General features: G+C 35.4%; 1 protein-coding gene across 2 annotated transcripts in view; it reads left to right on the top strand.

The window, feature by feature from the left end:
• Window positions 1–12,242, top strand: part of dvl1a (dishevelled segment polarity protein 1a) — a 36,810-nt gene extending 24,568 nt beyond the window's left edge. The window contains exons 5-15 of one of the 2 annotated variants that reach the window (XM_016257133.1): window positions 1,105–1,243; window positions 2,492–2,591; window positions 2,673–2,742; window positions 2,916–3,055; window positions 5,261–5,337; window positions 5,427–5,494; window positions 5,622–5,699; window positions 5,791–5,925; window positions 6,080–6,247; window positions 6,803–7,021; window positions 11,523–12,242. In XM_016257133.1, coding sequence (XP_016112619.1) covers window positions 1,105–1,243; window positions 2,492–2,591; window positions 2,673–2,742; window positions 2,916–3,055; window positions 5,261–5,337; window positions 5,427–5,494; window positions 5,622–5,699; window positions 5,791–5,925; window positions 6,080–6,247; window positions 6,803–7,021; window positions 11,523–12,058 — 1,730 coding nt within the window. In that variant the 3' untranslated portion in view covers window positions 12,059–12,242. The remainder of the gene's footprint in view (window positions 1–1,104; window positions 1,244–2,491; window positions 2,592–2,672; window positions 2,743–2,915; window positions 3,056–5,260; window positions 5,338–5,426; window positions 5,495–5,621; window positions 5,700–5,790; window positions 5,926–6,079; window positions 6,248–6,802; window positions 7,022–11,522) is intronic. The other variant, XM_016257141.1, reaches the window with a different exon arrangement.
• Window positions 12,243–16,568: the final 4,326 nt, after the last annotated feature.

Raw genomic sequence — 16,568 nt, forward strand, 5'->3', positions numbered from 1 at the left:
ATATATAAAAATCCTGTGTCTATAAGTATATTCTTCTTACCATATAAAAAATCTACTTAAGATTTATAATAATCTCTTGATCAGTAGTATTATTTCACTCACGTTTGTGGGTGAATTAGCTGGACTAGCAAACATTAGAAATAGTTCAGAAAATTTAAAAGGATTTAGACATTTTAGTCTTTTTATAGCCTGTTTTGATTTTAGTATGAATATACTGGTCACTTACATTAATATTGCGCTTCACAGGCATAAGGTCATCTCCTGAAGTCAGATATAGAGGGAACATTTCCAGAGATTTGTTTTGGTGCCCACATCTTGAGCGAATTCGTCTTCATCTTCTGTTATCTCTCTTTCCTGAAATCTAAAGCATACTAAAGTGAGCCTAAAGGGACTCTGGAGAGGCTATAAATGCATTATCCACCTGTGGACCATCCTTTCTGAAAAAGAGGGCTACTGATAGGCTGCAGGCGTGCAGCTCATCTCGCCACAGGCCTCTGCTTGTACCCTTGATGGTTGAGGTGATACCGTTGTCCTGTGAACTCACACATGGCAGAGGAATGATAGAGCTTCCTCTGTGTGTGAAGAGTCAAATATGGTTGGCTAAAATAGCTGTGAATGATTTGTGCATACGAGTGGCTATGTGGGAGGTAGTGGTCTGAAATGGGCACTCCTGCAGTACTGGAATGTTTCGGTCGCTCTCGGGGTCCACAGCGCTCTTATCGTTTGGTCAGACCGTTTCAGCGCATCCAATGCCACCCAGAGACGCAGCTTCGTCCTTGTCTCTGTATGTATACCCCAGCATGTTTTTTGACTGATGTGATGGTAACTTCATAAACCCTCAGTTCTTCAGCATAAAGCCCATTTGAGTATTATGACTGCACACCTTCATCTGTAGATTGTTTGAAACTTTTAAATGGACCAGGGTTCAATTCCTTTTAAACAAAAGACTGTGCTTATAATTTCATTATCAAGAAAACACTTTACTGTTTATCAAATTTGTCATTCAGGGCTATTATGCCTTTCCCAGAATTATGTACTGTATTCTGACTTTGAAGTGTTGTTTTTCCTCAGCTTTTAAACAGTGTCTTTTTTGTTTTGTCTCAGTCCATCGTGTGAACGGTCACTCGAAATCAGAGCGGGTGAATCGTGACTCAGCTGTTGGCTTTGACAGCGCATCAGTGATGAGCAGTGAGCTGGAATCCAGCTCTTTTATCGACAGCGAGGAGGATGAGGATGCCCACAGGTCAGACATTACTCAATGTTTCATTTCCCTGGATCAATTAAATGTAAATTTGTTTGGCTCAGAGTGCAGGATTTATTTTCTTTCAAAATGACTGTACTTATTTGCCCACTGGCATGACAACATTTCACTCTAATTTAATTAGTAAAGCTGGCCAAAGAATTAAAATTTTGAATTAAAAATTAAATTTGAATTCATGTTTAGTCTTTCCCCATAGTTCATGCATTCATGATTAAAATTAAAATGCTCTCCTATTTTGTCCTAATAAAATTGAAAAAATTCAAACGAAAACTAAAATCCTTATTTTAGGTATCACTACATCATAATGTACTGTATTTAAAAAATATTTGTAAAAAATTAAATTTGCTGAAGATTGCATTATAAGGTTTTATTAAATGTTAATGATCGCAAAGTAATAAATAAAAACCTCTATTATCAAATAAATAAAAAATAAATCTCTAATATCAAGCTGTTACAGTTATGATGCCAATATATTGTGTGACTAACAGACCAAAATGTAAGTCAACAGCAACTTGATCCTCACATAAAGCTAATATATAAAATAGTGAATTAAGTAATATGGATTTCTTTTATAGTGCATTTTTACTACAAATTCATTGTTGCCATATACTGTAAAACTTGTGAAGATTACCCATAACTTCATACCGGACTCATTACATGTGCAATATTCCAGTAAGACAGGTCAACCAGGGGCCAGTTGCATAAACTTAGCCTCTATGTTAAGACAGTATCTTAAGAACTAGTTTGACCAACTAGCAGTTAACCAAGGTGTAATTAGTCTGGTATTTTTGATTCAACAAAATTTCATTTTATGTAACCGAATTTTTACCAGTCTTAAAGAAAAAAATTAGATGACTTACTTTTAAGACTAGTCTAAATCTTTTATGCAAGCGACCGCAGAGGTCTTTAATGGAGGAACAGTGTCTGATTTACACAGCCTTAGAATGACACTCTTAGCAATAATCATTCTGTAAATTTTGGTACTTTGTACAACCTTTTTCGATTTTTTGTGTGTGAATGCATTAGTGCCAGTCAGAATAAAACAGTTATTGTCAAAATGAATACTAACACTAGTTTTTAATTAAGAACCTAACTTGAATTGACCTCAAAACTGAACTCATATTGGAGATTATGCTTGGCCACTAAAATAGTGCACTTATAGTTTCATAATAACATGCTGCTTTATTAGTGTAGCGTTAATCTCTGCTGTGACCTCTCATTTTACTGAAGCCACAGACTTAGCAGTTCAACCGAGCAGAGCTCTTCATCACACCTCATGCGTAGACACAAACGCCGACGACGGAGGCAGAAAGTCACCAAAATGGACAGGGTGAGAATGTGGAGGAAAAAGTACACATCTCTACACATTTGTGTTTGATCTGTACTAATCTTTTATGCGTTCTTTTGACAGTCCTCATCCTTCAGTAGTATTACAGACTCCACAATGAGCCTCAACATTATCACTGTCACTCTCAATATGGGTAAGAACTTATTCACTAGATTCAGCCATCCCTGTGCCTCCTCCCTCTTATCTCTTATCTTTTCACTCCACCTGCTTAATAAACCGAACCTCCTGTATTTCAAGGTCTAGTGTGCTCTAAATATAGATGAGCACGTCATTGGAAGTTCACAGCCTTATCTCTCTTTCTCACAGAGAAGTACAACTTCTTGGGTATCAGTATAGTGGGTCAGAGTAATGACAGAGGAGACGGAGGCATCTATATTGGCTCTATTATGAAAGGTGGAGCGGTGGCGGCTGACGGCAGGATTGAGCCTGGAGACATGCTGTTACAGGTGAAATGATCAGCAGTCTGAAACCACTTTCAAGAGGGACCTAGACACTGGTCTAATGCACTTTTAGGAAGATTAAAAATGATAAAATATGCTTCCAAATAATTGCCAGGATCCACAATGTTACTTAAAGGAGTAGTTCACTTCCAGAATGAAAATCCTGTCATCATTTACTCACCTTCCACTTGTTTCAAACCAGTATGAGTTTCTTTATTCTGTTGAACACAAACAAAGATATTTTGAAAAATGTTGGTATCCGAACAGTTGATGAGCACCATCAACTTCCATAGTAGGAAAAAAATACTATGGAAGTCAATGGTGCTCATCAACTGTTCTGTTCTGTTCTGAAGTGAACTACTCCTTTAAAGGGAAATTCTGTCATGATTTACTCACCCTTATGTCATTCTATTAGGTAAATACCACTTAAATGTGAACACCAGGAAAATCATCTTGAATATATCCTCATGTCATTGCGACATTGTCAAATTTAAATAGATCATTTACACTTGCAATGATTCCTTGAAAAGAACTGAAACTGGCCTGTTATTGTAAGTCTCTTCTCTTTTTAGTTTCTAAATGCTCTTGTGGAATTGTCAAGGTTTGGGTCACCTCCCTGTGTTGTTGACTTATTGTGCTCCACTCCCTTTCCTTCCTGCTAAAGGACCTTTTGGTGTCATTGACCAGCAAGGGACAGAGTGGTGCTTTCAAGTCTTTTGTCATTTATTTACATAACAAAGGGGGTTTCCTCACTCAGGTGATCTGATTTAGAAACCATAATGGTTAGATGACCCTGTGTTATTAGGTGAATTTTGCAGAATGATGTCCAAGTGACCATAAAACATCACATATGTGACCCTGGACATATGTCTTAAGTCGCTGGGGTGTATTTGTAGCAAAAGCCAAAAATACATTATATGGGTCAAAATTATTGATTTTTCTTTTATGCCAAAAATCATTAGGATATTACGTAAAGATAATGTTCCGTGAAGATATTTTGTAAATTTCCTACTGTAAATATATTAAAACTTAATTTTTGATTAGTAACATGCATTGCTAAGAACTTCATTTGGACAACTTTAAAGGCGTTTTTCTCAATATTTAGATTTTTTTTGTACCCTCAGATTCCAGATTTTCAAATAGTTGTATCTCGGCCAAATATTGTACTATAATACAAACCATACATCAATGGAAAGCTTATTTATTCAGCTTTCAGATGTATAAATCTCAATTTTGAAAAATTGACCCTTATGACTGGTTTTGTGGTCCAGGGTCACATATGTAAACAAACAGGCAGTTTACTAAGAAACTGTGGCTTTTTTAAAGCCATTCTTTTGAAGAATTAATTAACCTTATAGTAATTATTTGCTCACCAATTTGTTCCAAACTCATTTTTATTTCTATTGTTATACATAAAAAGAACCATCCTGTTCATCCTTTTTTTATGCAATTTGTAGTAACAATGCACTATGAAAAAAGTCCATATTACTTAATTCACTATTTTATATAATAGCTTTATGTGAGGAACAAGTTGACTTACATTTTGGTCAGTTTGTCACGCAAAGCTATCAGATTTCAGCATATAGTCATTTGTTTCACTTTTATAATACCTTTATGGAGCATCTAAGTCACACCTAGTTTCCATTCACTTTTTTTATTGAAAAGAGTGGCCAGGATTTTCTTCATTGACCTTTTATGTTCCATAGAAGAAACTAACTCGTATGAGGTTTGTAGTAATTTTTGACTATTTTTTAATTTATAATAATTTTATTATCCATTATTTTATTTGATAAAATTTATTATTTTATTCATAATTATTAATTTATATTTTTTTACTATTTAAAGTCAGTAAATAATAATAAAATTGTTTTAGATTTTTTTAGGTGTACTGTCCTTTAAATAAGTTCCTCAAATATGAATATATATATATTATATATATATACATATATATATATATATATATATATATATATTATTATTATTATTTTTTTTTATTTTTTTTTTATATATATATAAAAACTTATAGTGGAGGAGCATCTACAAATAATACAATAACAGTTCATTATGATTTCATATTGACTCTGCACAACAGTTGCAATTAAACACATAGGGACTATTGTTGAGAAATGTAAGCAATTTTCAAGTTAAAAAACTTCATCTGATGTAATGTATCAAATAATGGGAGGTTTAATGGGAATATAATTTCCTCAGGTCAATGACGTGAACTTTGAGAACATGAGTAATGATGATGCTGTCAGGATTCTACGGGAGATTGTCTCTAAACCTGGGTGAGATTGGATGTTACAACTCAGTTGAATTTTCAGTGAATCTGAATGCTCTCTTTAACATGGTTTCGTGTTTCATTTGTCCTCTACAGGCCAATAAGCCTAACAGTGGCGAAATGTTGGGACCCCTCTCCTAGAAGCTACTTCACCATCCCTAGAAGTACCTACCGCCCGCCATTATAGCAGCTAAATTATAGACATGAAGACCCATGCTGCATTCATCCAGTTCATTTTTTGGATCAGTTTTATTGGATTGTACTTAAATTCTGCCATCTGTCTGTCCTCAGCTGAGCCGGTGAGACCCATCGACCCTGCTGCCTGGATCTCACACACTACTGCACTTTCTGGGCCATACCCCCATTATGGTATAATCAAAGTCACTGTCCTAGAGATCATCTGTTAATAGAATGGCAGATTTATGATGCTCAACACTGTAATTTCTCTCTAATTTCACAGAGTTTGATGACCTCCCCCTTTCAGTGTCAAAAACAGACATGGCAACTATAGTAAAAGTCATGCAGTTACCAGATTCAGGCCTGGAGATTAGAGACCGAATGTGGTTAAAGATCACTATAGCCAATGCTGTCATCGGTTTGTGCCTTTCTTTGCTGTGGTTTGAATTTGTTGGGTGGGGAGATACTTTCCTTGTGCCTTGTTTATTGCAAGTATCTAGCTTTTGGTAGATGTTTTGTATAATCAATGTAATCAGTGTTATTTTTCTCATTGCTCAATCTCTGTGTTCCAGGGGCTGATGTTGTCGACTGGTTGTTCTCACGGGTGGAGGGCTTCAAGGACCGTCGGGATGCTAGAAAATACGCCAGCAGTTTGTTGAAACACGGCTACCTGAGACACACAGTCAATAAAATCACCTTCTCGGAGCAGTGCTACTACACCTTTGGAGACCTGTGCCAAAGTACAGTGAACACACACTTCTTGAGTTGATAAAGATCCTCTTGTTAACTTTTATATCACCAAGGCTACATTTATTTGATCAAAAATATAGTAATATTGTGAAATATTATTAGAATTTAAAATAACTGTGTTCAATTTTAATGTATTTTGAAATGTATTTTATTCATGTAATGGCAAAGCTGAATTTTCAGCAGCCATTACTCCAGTTTTTAGTGTTGCATGATTCTTTAGAAATCATTCTAATATGCTGATTTTGAAACATTTCTGATTATTATCAGTATTAAAAACTGTGATTGTCTTTACTATCACTTTTGATCAATGTAATGTATCTTTGCTGAATAAGAGTATTAATTTCTGTCAAAAAAAAGAAAAGATTCATATCATACCAACCCCACCAACCTATGAACACTAGTGTACCTTTAATACATTAAGATAAGATCTGGCTTAAAGGTTAAAGTCAAAGATTTGGTGCTTCGAGTCATAAACTGTCATTAATAATATACAATGACGTGAAATATTGATAATTGTAATGATATTGAAATTCTTCTGTTTTCAGATATGGCTTCTCTCAATCTGAACGAGGGATCTAGTGGTGGGGGCTCTGACCAGGATGGTCTCGCTCCTCTTCCTCCACCAGGAACCAACCCCTGGCCCCTCGGCGGTCAGCCCTACCCTTACCCAGGTTACCCCACTCCTCCACCGGGCTTCCCTCCTGGATACTCGGACCCTTGCCACAGTTTTCACAGTGGCAGTGCAGGCAGCCAACAGAGCGAAGGTGGGTGTTGTTTGTGTGTAAGACAGCGCAGTAAATGATGCACTCATGGATAAAAGGGAAAACCCCTGTCCACGCTCGTCCCCACACACAATCCCGTGAGCTTCCTGTGTGACTTTTTCTTTCGGTTTCAGGTGTGCCTGATGATGTTAAGTAACAACTATTACGTTACTAACTGCTCAGATGTATTGTAAATGGAATTTACTACAGTAAAATGGAAACCATCAGTGGGTTTGTTGTAAATCTGCATGAAGGATGATTAGGTACAATACTACAATATATTCATGCAGACTGAGTTTTGCTTTCAGTACCTGAATGAACACGGCACCCAGCCAGAATGACATCATTGACACAAGACTAGTAAATCATGTGCACATATTTGCATGATTAGACCACTTTTCAGTTTGTCCATTTATTCAGAAAGTATTTAAAATATTAAGTTTTAAAAATCAACTATTTTGACACATTAGCAGTTGATACTCATGTAAATCAAATGCATAGTAATTAATTAGTCAGATACAGTTAAACTAGAAGTAAACAAAGGCTGATGTTGCATTCGTAACACCATTGCTGGACATGAAAATTATCTATCATGTGAATGATTATAATTGATGTGTTATTTAATTCAAGGTACTAGACATTTTATGAGTTAAAGATTTAGAACAGACTTTAATATTGACACCTGACTATATGTAACCAAACAGCATGCATGACAAAGTTTTGACAAATACATTTTTAATAAACATTAAACCCTAAAGATATACTACACAAACAGGAAAAATTCTGATGTTTTTGTATTCTTGCTTCTAAATTGCCCAAAACAATACAAACATATTTAAAGAAGATATAATGATGAATAATTATTTGATTAATTGTAAATAAAAGTGCATAATATATCATATAATACATGAATAATAAAGAGTAATCATAATCATAAAATAGCATTAATTAATTACCTTTTCTGTAACTTTCTCAAAACATTTTACTTTTATTTATATAAGTGTATATATATATATATATATATATATATATATATATATATATATACTTTGTTTATATATTGAAATTTATTTATATATTTGAAAATGTATTTTTTATCTTTATCATTGTTACATTTATTGAGTGTTACAATGATCCTTTCTTTAAATTAAATGACTTTATTTATTGAATTAAAACAAGTAAATAATGAAATCTGGTTTAACAGTAAGACTAAAATCAAGATCTCAAATGCCAACTATTTTCTTTTCAATTATTCAATTTTCAGAGCATCATCATTGTCGCTGTATTCACTTGGATATTCCATATATGTGGTATGGCCAGACTTGTAAATAATTTACACTGCTTATGCCACCCTTTGCATAAATGTGCATGGTGGAGTTAGTAAAGAGTTGGGAATGTGAATCAGTAATAATGCAAAGGTCATTGATCGTAATGACTTTTTTAACTCCGATCCAACATACTCAAGTTTGGTCGCTTCCGGAAGCATAACATATGGTGGCATCACAGAAACTGGGGTGCAGGTTTTTTTTGAAGAGCTTGTTGCTATATTCGGTGTGGGAGTGTGAGATGGAAGATCTGGTTGGGCAACATGTCATAATTCTGATATTCCCTCTGTTTTTGCTGGCCGTCTATAGACTGATGGAATTTTCTTCTATTCACGGGGTAACCGGTAAGATTAGCACTCTCATTTAAACGTCCTCTCGCCCCAACTTTTCTCCTTTACATCTTGTTATTCCAGTGGTTTGTCATCATATGGCATATGAATCATTGGGGTGCCCAGTTTGACTCCCCAGCTGTGTTGTTTGTTTGTGTTTCTTGTGTGGGCATGTGCAGTTTTACTCTCATTGTGCATGAGAATCTGACTGATTCTCATCCTTTGAAAAGTTGTTATGCAATACACTTACTCTTTTTGCCAGTCTGAATGAACTTGGAAAAGTTCAAGTGAATATTTCCGTGATACTGTATGATGTGAGTTGAAGCTTATTGCATTCCCAAGAACTGTATTATCACAAAAATGTAGGCCATCCATGTCATTTTGACTTACTCTCAATGCTAACGTTGGTTAAAGGGGTCATATGATGTTGCTTAAAAGAACATTATTTTGTGTATTTGGTGTAATGCAATGTGTTTATGCGGTTTAAGGTAAAAAAAAACACATTATTTTCCACATATTTTATTTTACAAAGCTCATCGGTCTGAAAAGCGAGGTGTATGCTGATTGGCCAGCTATCCAGTGCATTGTGATTGGCCGAATACCTCAAGCATGTGACGGAAATGTTACGCCCCTTACCATACTGTGATGCCGTGTCCCGGCCGGAGCAGCAAGACAAAAACATTAAAACCCATTATAAATGAGGCATTTGTTGCATCCAGTGGGGACATAATTACAGATTATACTGTATTTTTACGCGTTGTGTTGCATCACGCCGCATAAACATAAAACCATGTCTGCATTTGTGATCAGAGAAATGACAAACAACAAGTGCTACGCTACACTGCCCAAAAAACTTGCGTTTGATTCATCAGTGGCAAATCCTTTAAATGAAAACGTATTACAGTCTGTGAGTCAGAACAGCCGGCATTGTAGTCTACTCTACCAGGATCAGGAAACAGTCCTCCATAAAATGTGCTGCACACATCTGAATATTTGGGTTAAACTGTTCTGTAACAGTGTTGTAAGTATAACTTAACCTCTGATTTCTAGTCGTGTCCTCTTTTGGAAGGCCAGACCAAAGTATTTTCGCTTTCGCAACAAAACACACAGCGTCTTCACAACATGGCCGCAGCGGCAGCAACAATAAAGTTACGCCTTCTTTCTTTGCGTGAACATTTGGGCGGCATTATGCAAATCTTCCCACACAGTAACGTAGACATGTGGGGGCATTTTTAAACGAGGCGTTTTAGGAGGGTGTGGACGAGTCTTAACTTTTATAAAGAATATCTCTTTGGTTAGTCTTTGCAGCTTTAGGGATCTTATCTATTCACGAACAGCTTGTAACACTCCAAAGAGAAAGGAAAACTTGAAATCGCATCATATGACCCCTTTAAAACACTTATCCACCACAAAATGTTCATATTCGTACCATATCGTTTCTGTTGATGTATTGATGTTAATTATCCTCATGGTATTGCTGACCTTCAAACCGCGTCCTAACCAGGTGCGACATTACAGCCAATCAGAGCACAGATGAAGAGCGTAAAACGAAACATGTACCTTCCATGATGCTTCTCCAGACAGCTTTTTTATGGTGTTTCTTGTCAGAATTGTGGAATTTGTTTTGGTTGTTTTTAGTATTACATACAGAATATTTGTTAATATTTTGGACATTTTTGCATTTTATTTTAATGAGACCGTTTCTGTTGAGAACAAAAATGTTGCTGCACAACATGAGGGATTTGTTTGATCTTTGTCAGCTTCCACAATCATTCTGTCCTTGTATATTTTTGATGTTTAATATAGGCTACACTACCGTTCTAAAGTTATGGTTTGGTTAAGATTTTTCAACATTTTTGAAAAGCCTCTTACACAATTTTTTTTAATCAAAAACTGTAAAAATAGTATGAATATCACAATTAAAATGAATTTTCTCTTTTTAATATATTTTGAAATGTAATTTATTCCTGTGACGACAAAGTAGAATTTTTAGCGATTAATCCAATCTTCAGTGTCACATGATCCATCAGAAATCATTCTAATATGCTGATTTGGTGCTCGCGTAACATTTCTGATTTTAGCAAATGGCTGCAATATAACAAAGAGTGAAAAATTTAAGGGGGTCTGAATACTTTCCGTACCCACTGTATGTGTGTGTACTGTGTATATTTATTATGCATATATAAATACACACTCACATACAGTATATATTTTGATATATACCATATTTACATTTACATTATATATATATGTATTTACATTATATATAAATAAATTTAATATACAAATATAACATATTTTTCTAAAATATAAACATGCATGTGTGTATCTAAATATACATAATAAAAATACACAGTACACACACATATATTATGTAAACAAAAACTTTTATTTTGGATCCGATTAATCGCGATTAATCGTTTGACAGCACTAATTTCTTCTTATTATTTTTCACGATTCACTGATAAATAGAAAGTTCATAAGAACAGGATTTATTTAAAAAAAAATTAAAACAAAGTAAAAGTCTTTCTACTGTCATTTTTGATCAATTTAATGCATCATTGCTAAATAAAGGTACTTGTATAAATAAATAAAGGTATTTGTCCTCAAACATTTGAAACGTAGTGTAAATGAGAAGCTGGGTTTTTATAAGATTTTGCGTGGGTTGATGCTGTAGAAATACAAATCAAGCAACTAACCAAATGTTAGATGTGCTTGTCACAGCTGTAATTCGAAATTTGGGTAAAATGGAAAAAATGGCTGCCATTGCTTGTCAAGTCTGGTTAGCATATGGTTTTGTGAGGGAAAATAATACTACATTTGTCCAAATACATTTATCTCTCACCACAGGTAGCAGAAGCAGTGGCTCCAACCCCAGTGCTGGGAAAGGCCGGAGACCCTCCCCTCGAGAGAAGGACCATAAGGCACCGTGCTGTGGGGGCAGTGAACCAGACATGGGAGCGTGGGTCGTAAGGAGGGGTGAGAGAGCACCCAGTCAGCTGAGTCATCAAAGCCACAGCCGCTCTGCTGCCAGTCAGGCCCACTCCAGCCACAGCTACGCTCACTCTGGGTACAGCCATGGCCAGTGTGTCAGCATCTCGCAGCATAGCCACAGCTTCACCTACAGCCATGCCCCTTTCATTCAGCCCAATCATCTGTCCTGTGCCCACAGTGAGAGAAGTCGCGGCTCTTCGTACGGCCCGCCGGGTCTGCCCCCTCCCTACTGCCTCGCTCACCTCGCCCCCAAAGCGACAGCAAGCAACAGCCCACCTGGGGCACCCCCAGTCCGGGAGATAGGAAACGTCCCCCCAGAACTCACCGCTAGTCGGCAGTCATTTCAACATGCTATGGGCAATCCTTGTGAATTTTTTGTTGATATTATGTGACAGGAGAGTGGCTTTAACCCTTTCAGAGCACAAGGCCTACTTCTCGCAGTTTGCTTCATCAATTTTTGCTACTGACGAGAATGTACAAACTGACAGCCCGATTTAAAGCATTTAAAGGGACAGTTCACCCAATAATGGAAGTTCTGCAACTTGCTCATTTATCCTGTTTCTTTCTTTTGTGGAACAAAAAATTACTGTTGTAATTGTTAACTAAAACTATTAAAAACAGTTTTCAGTAATTGAAATAAAGCTGAAATCAAATATAAATATTGGATGAAAAACTTCAGTGAAAATGAGAAATGTTGCCTTGGCAACTAACAGAAATACATTTATGTAGAAGTCCTAAAATGTTTTTTTTTATATACATTAAAGCAATTTACAAACAATGAACTAAACATTTCTTGACAACAGCAGTGTTCCTAAAATGATTTAAACTAAATAAAATATAGAAATATTGTATAGAAATATTTTAAAAGAACTCATAAAAATGATAAATTCACATAATTAACTAAAACATTCAAATCAAGCTAACTAAAAATATTAATATAATAGCATATAAATAATACTTAACACTAAGTTAAGTTAATACTTTTTTTTATTCCTGAACATATTTTATCCAGAATATTCTGACAACTCTTTTCTATATAATGAGAGTGAGTAGGGACAAGGGCGAAAGCTACAAAATGACAAAAAACACCATAAAAGGAGAAGGAAGGAAGGAAGGGTAAAGAGAAGATTATCATTAGTGACCAGCTTAGCTTTCTGTGACCAAAATGTATTGTATGTCTTCAGAAGACTTGAAATATAGCCCACTTTTGTTGCATGGACTACTTTTTTTTTTGTCATTTTGGAGTATTTCAGGACAGCCCCAGTCCCCTTTTACTTCTATTATGTGGAAAGGAATGACCAGGATATTTAAAAAAAAAATCAATTTTTGTGTTCCACAGAAGAGAGAAAGTATTTGGAAAAAAAACATAAGAGTGAGCTAATGATGACAGATTTTTCATTTTTGGGTCAACTCTTTCTTTAATGTCCATTCAATGTTATTTAGATCACCGAAGGACACTTTAAAAAATAAGCACAACTGCAGAGTTAATTTAAACTGACACAAAAACTACAATACTGCAGTAGCAGCATAAGATACAACTAATAAGCTTTTAACAGGAAAGTCAGTGTATCAGACTGCACTTTACACAGTCCGTACAGTTAAATGTATTTACGCTCTGGATGATTTTTTTCCTTACACAGTTGCATTTGACTTAATGTTCACAAAGACCCTGTTGACAATCAGACATCATAATGACAATTGACGTCCCTAAACATTGCTGAATGTATTGTCTTGTGAGGCTACAACTCAGAATTCCCTCATTAACTTGATAGCATGTTAAGCTATCACTAAATAAATGCTCAGATGTTAATTTTGGACTCATGGTTGCCAAATGTCCATCATGAACTCTAAATGTACATGATACATTTTTAACAATAACAAACAGGTGCTTTTCATAGCGTCTGTGAACTGACTGTTCAGATGTCACCAGTTGTCTTAGTATTCACCACTGTATTACGAACGTCACTGTACAGTTAATGCAGTAGAATGGTAGTAGGCCTTGTAAGTTATAACAGAGATATTAAAACAGACAGATAGGCTAACTAAAGTCCCTTGACAATTACTGAGTCGTGATTTTTTTGTTCTAAAACAGTTGTTTTTGGAGGAAGGATATGATGTTTGTTATGGTCAAATTTACTGGAAAAGCAGTGAGGTGTTGTCTTTGTTCATAATGTTCCATACCATGAACTGACCTATCTGCCTGAGCCAAAACAGGAAAGAGTAAGAGTAAGCACTTTTGGAATGTAACTTCTGGGCCCTTTAGAATGAAACGCTGATTGCAGTGAAAGAGGTTTGCTTTATTGTTTCTTCACAAAAGAGGAATAATAAATTGTAAATATGATAACATATATATATATATATAAAACTGAGAAAATAAAAATGTATGTATTAAGAAGTGGCCAGCCATTGTCTTGGAAGTGTTTTTTTTTTTCTTTATTCAAAAACACAGCTTGTTACAAAAGTAGCTTATTTTAGTCTACTGGCACCATCAGATCTCTATTTTCTATTTGGTGGACAACATTGGAGTCTCTGGTAAAAGCTTACGGCAGTGATATCCGTTTTGTCTGCATGGTTTGTGCTGCCACAACACCGGATCATTTTCAAAGAAAAGCTGAATATGCGCTGCACCTGCTGCCTACTTATACTCACGCTGTGATCAGCAGCAGCTGGATGCAATAATCGCATGCCAATGTGCATTGGCTCGTTTAGTTTACACTCGAAGTAGATTGGTCCCTCTAAGCGAGATCCCAATTTCGTCGGTCCTCCGACGTGACGTCGAGAGTGACCGACTGAAAGGGAACTAAAGTTACCAAGTACCAAAACTTGAGACAGAAATCTATTCTGAATAACTGGCAATATTGTAGGTTTTGAACACATTCTTGATATAATTTGTCATAATTGTTTCCAAAACACAACTAATACTAATTATATACCAAAAATATGTAATTAGTGATAGGACCATACATTATAATATGTACATAATATATTTAAGTTAATGGGATAATGTACATCCAGCTGGAAGTTATCGTAGAATAAACACATTGTTAAATAAAAAATTATATATATGTTCAATGTATGACTTTAGGTATTTTATACTGGTCAGGTATTTTTTTTAATCCACACTTAATAGTGATGAACCATGTAAAATACATTTCTGAGTAACTGTTCTAAATGTGCTGCATTTGCTAAATGTCTATTACACCTCATAAATGATGTATATATATTACATCATTATAAAGTTTCTTTAAAGAGAATAGTTGATGGTAAGCCTGAGACGTAGATTCTGAAACACTTACTGGCATACATACAGAAGTGTTTTCCCTGCTACTTGTAAGACATTTGCATGAGTGTGCCCTGCTCTGGCTGTGACACACTACTGCAGCTTCTCAGTATAAGGAAGTGAGCTTAGGCCCCTTGACAAAGTGTTTTTTATTTGACAGCAAACAAACAAAATGCTTATCATTTAAAGGGAGGTGGAAAGAACAGATGCCTAAATGATACTTAGCCTTGGTGTGACACACACTGATGTATATCTCTGAGTCTTTAGCAACGTGTGTAAAAGATATGCTGAGTCTGATGCATAGACTGGTGTTTTTTTCTTTTCTGGCCACTTCAAATGACGTCTAGACAAAGGTTCTTAAGTGAATCGAGCTGCAAATGACGTGTTTGGTGTGGGCTGACGATTACATTTAACCTTCCAATGAAAAGGTCAGTGTGGGAGTGTGTGATGTGGTAATAATATAGGTGTATGTGTCAGAAGCTTACTAGCTTTCTTTTTTAGTTAATTACATGGCATAATAGTGTTTTAGAATAGCACTACTGAATTTAGCCTAATTTTTTGTAAATGATGAGACTATGTAGACAAAAGTAATGGGGAAAAAACTGTGAGACTGTCTGGAAGTATTAGCACTTATGTTATTGGATATGAAAAATAGTGCCTGTTTAAAGGTTGCAACTATGGGCTATGTTTAAAGAGCAAAGTGGTACAAAATTGTGACATTAGTGCAACTAACAGGCTGCTGTGATAGTGATAGATGTGATAGAGCTGTTTAACCACATCCCTTTAAGAAAATGGCATTCCTCTCAAGTTAGCTGCGACAATGGCTCAGTACCTAAAACTTATATCTGTGTTATAAGGAACTGTTATTTAATTTATTCATTTAATTATTTTAATTTGTCTATATGATGAGATCTTTAATGCATGTCTGGAGGGTACATAGTTTCCTGCCTAAAGCTAAAGAGCATTTCAGGTCTTTTTTTATTTTTTACATTTTATTAATCATATTTCCTCATTACTCAGCTGGTTTTTTTTGTCATTTACTGTATTTTGAAAGTGCCTCCTGGGAATAGAGCGCTGTGGGGATGATGTGTTTTTGTAGACCAAAACCCAGAAACATGTTAGCATTTTAGCACTTTAGCCAATGTCTCAAAATCTGTTTTTTATAGGTTTCTGGTTAAATGCCTAAAACAATGTCTGTGGTTAACACAAGTTTAAGATATTTTCATGTTTTATTTACAGCATGATTTTTAAAAAAAGATTTGAGTTATCTTGAAAAAGGTGGTTGCTAACAAGTGGCTAAATGGGACTACAGAGGTTGTGGGGGGCATTACACATCATCACACTGAACAGGAAAACTCCTTTATTCCCTAGTCCGCTTTCAGAGAACTGGGATAATGCAGATTTCCAGGTTGGCCTACGAGAATATGTCACTGCAGCACTTTATTGCCCATAGACAATAATAATAAAAAAGAGATTACAAAATAACAGTATAATTTTAGACATTTTAACATGTCTTTTAACCTCTTGAATCCACTTTCACAAGAAATAGATATAAAAAGAATATGTGGCTAAAAAGTTCTTGTATCTAGAAGGATGTGTCAATTATTTGTTACTTCAGAAGT

Source organism: Sinocyclocheilus grahami, unplaced genomic scaffold, assembly GCF_001515645.1.
Source record: "Sinocyclocheilus grahami isolate Dianchi unplaced genomic scaffold, SAMN03320097.WGS_v1.1 scaffold29.1, whole genome shotgun sequence".
Lineage (NCBI taxonomy): Eukaryota > Metazoa > Chordata > Actinopteri > Cypriniformes > Cyprinidae > Sinocyclocheilus > Sinocyclocheilus grahami.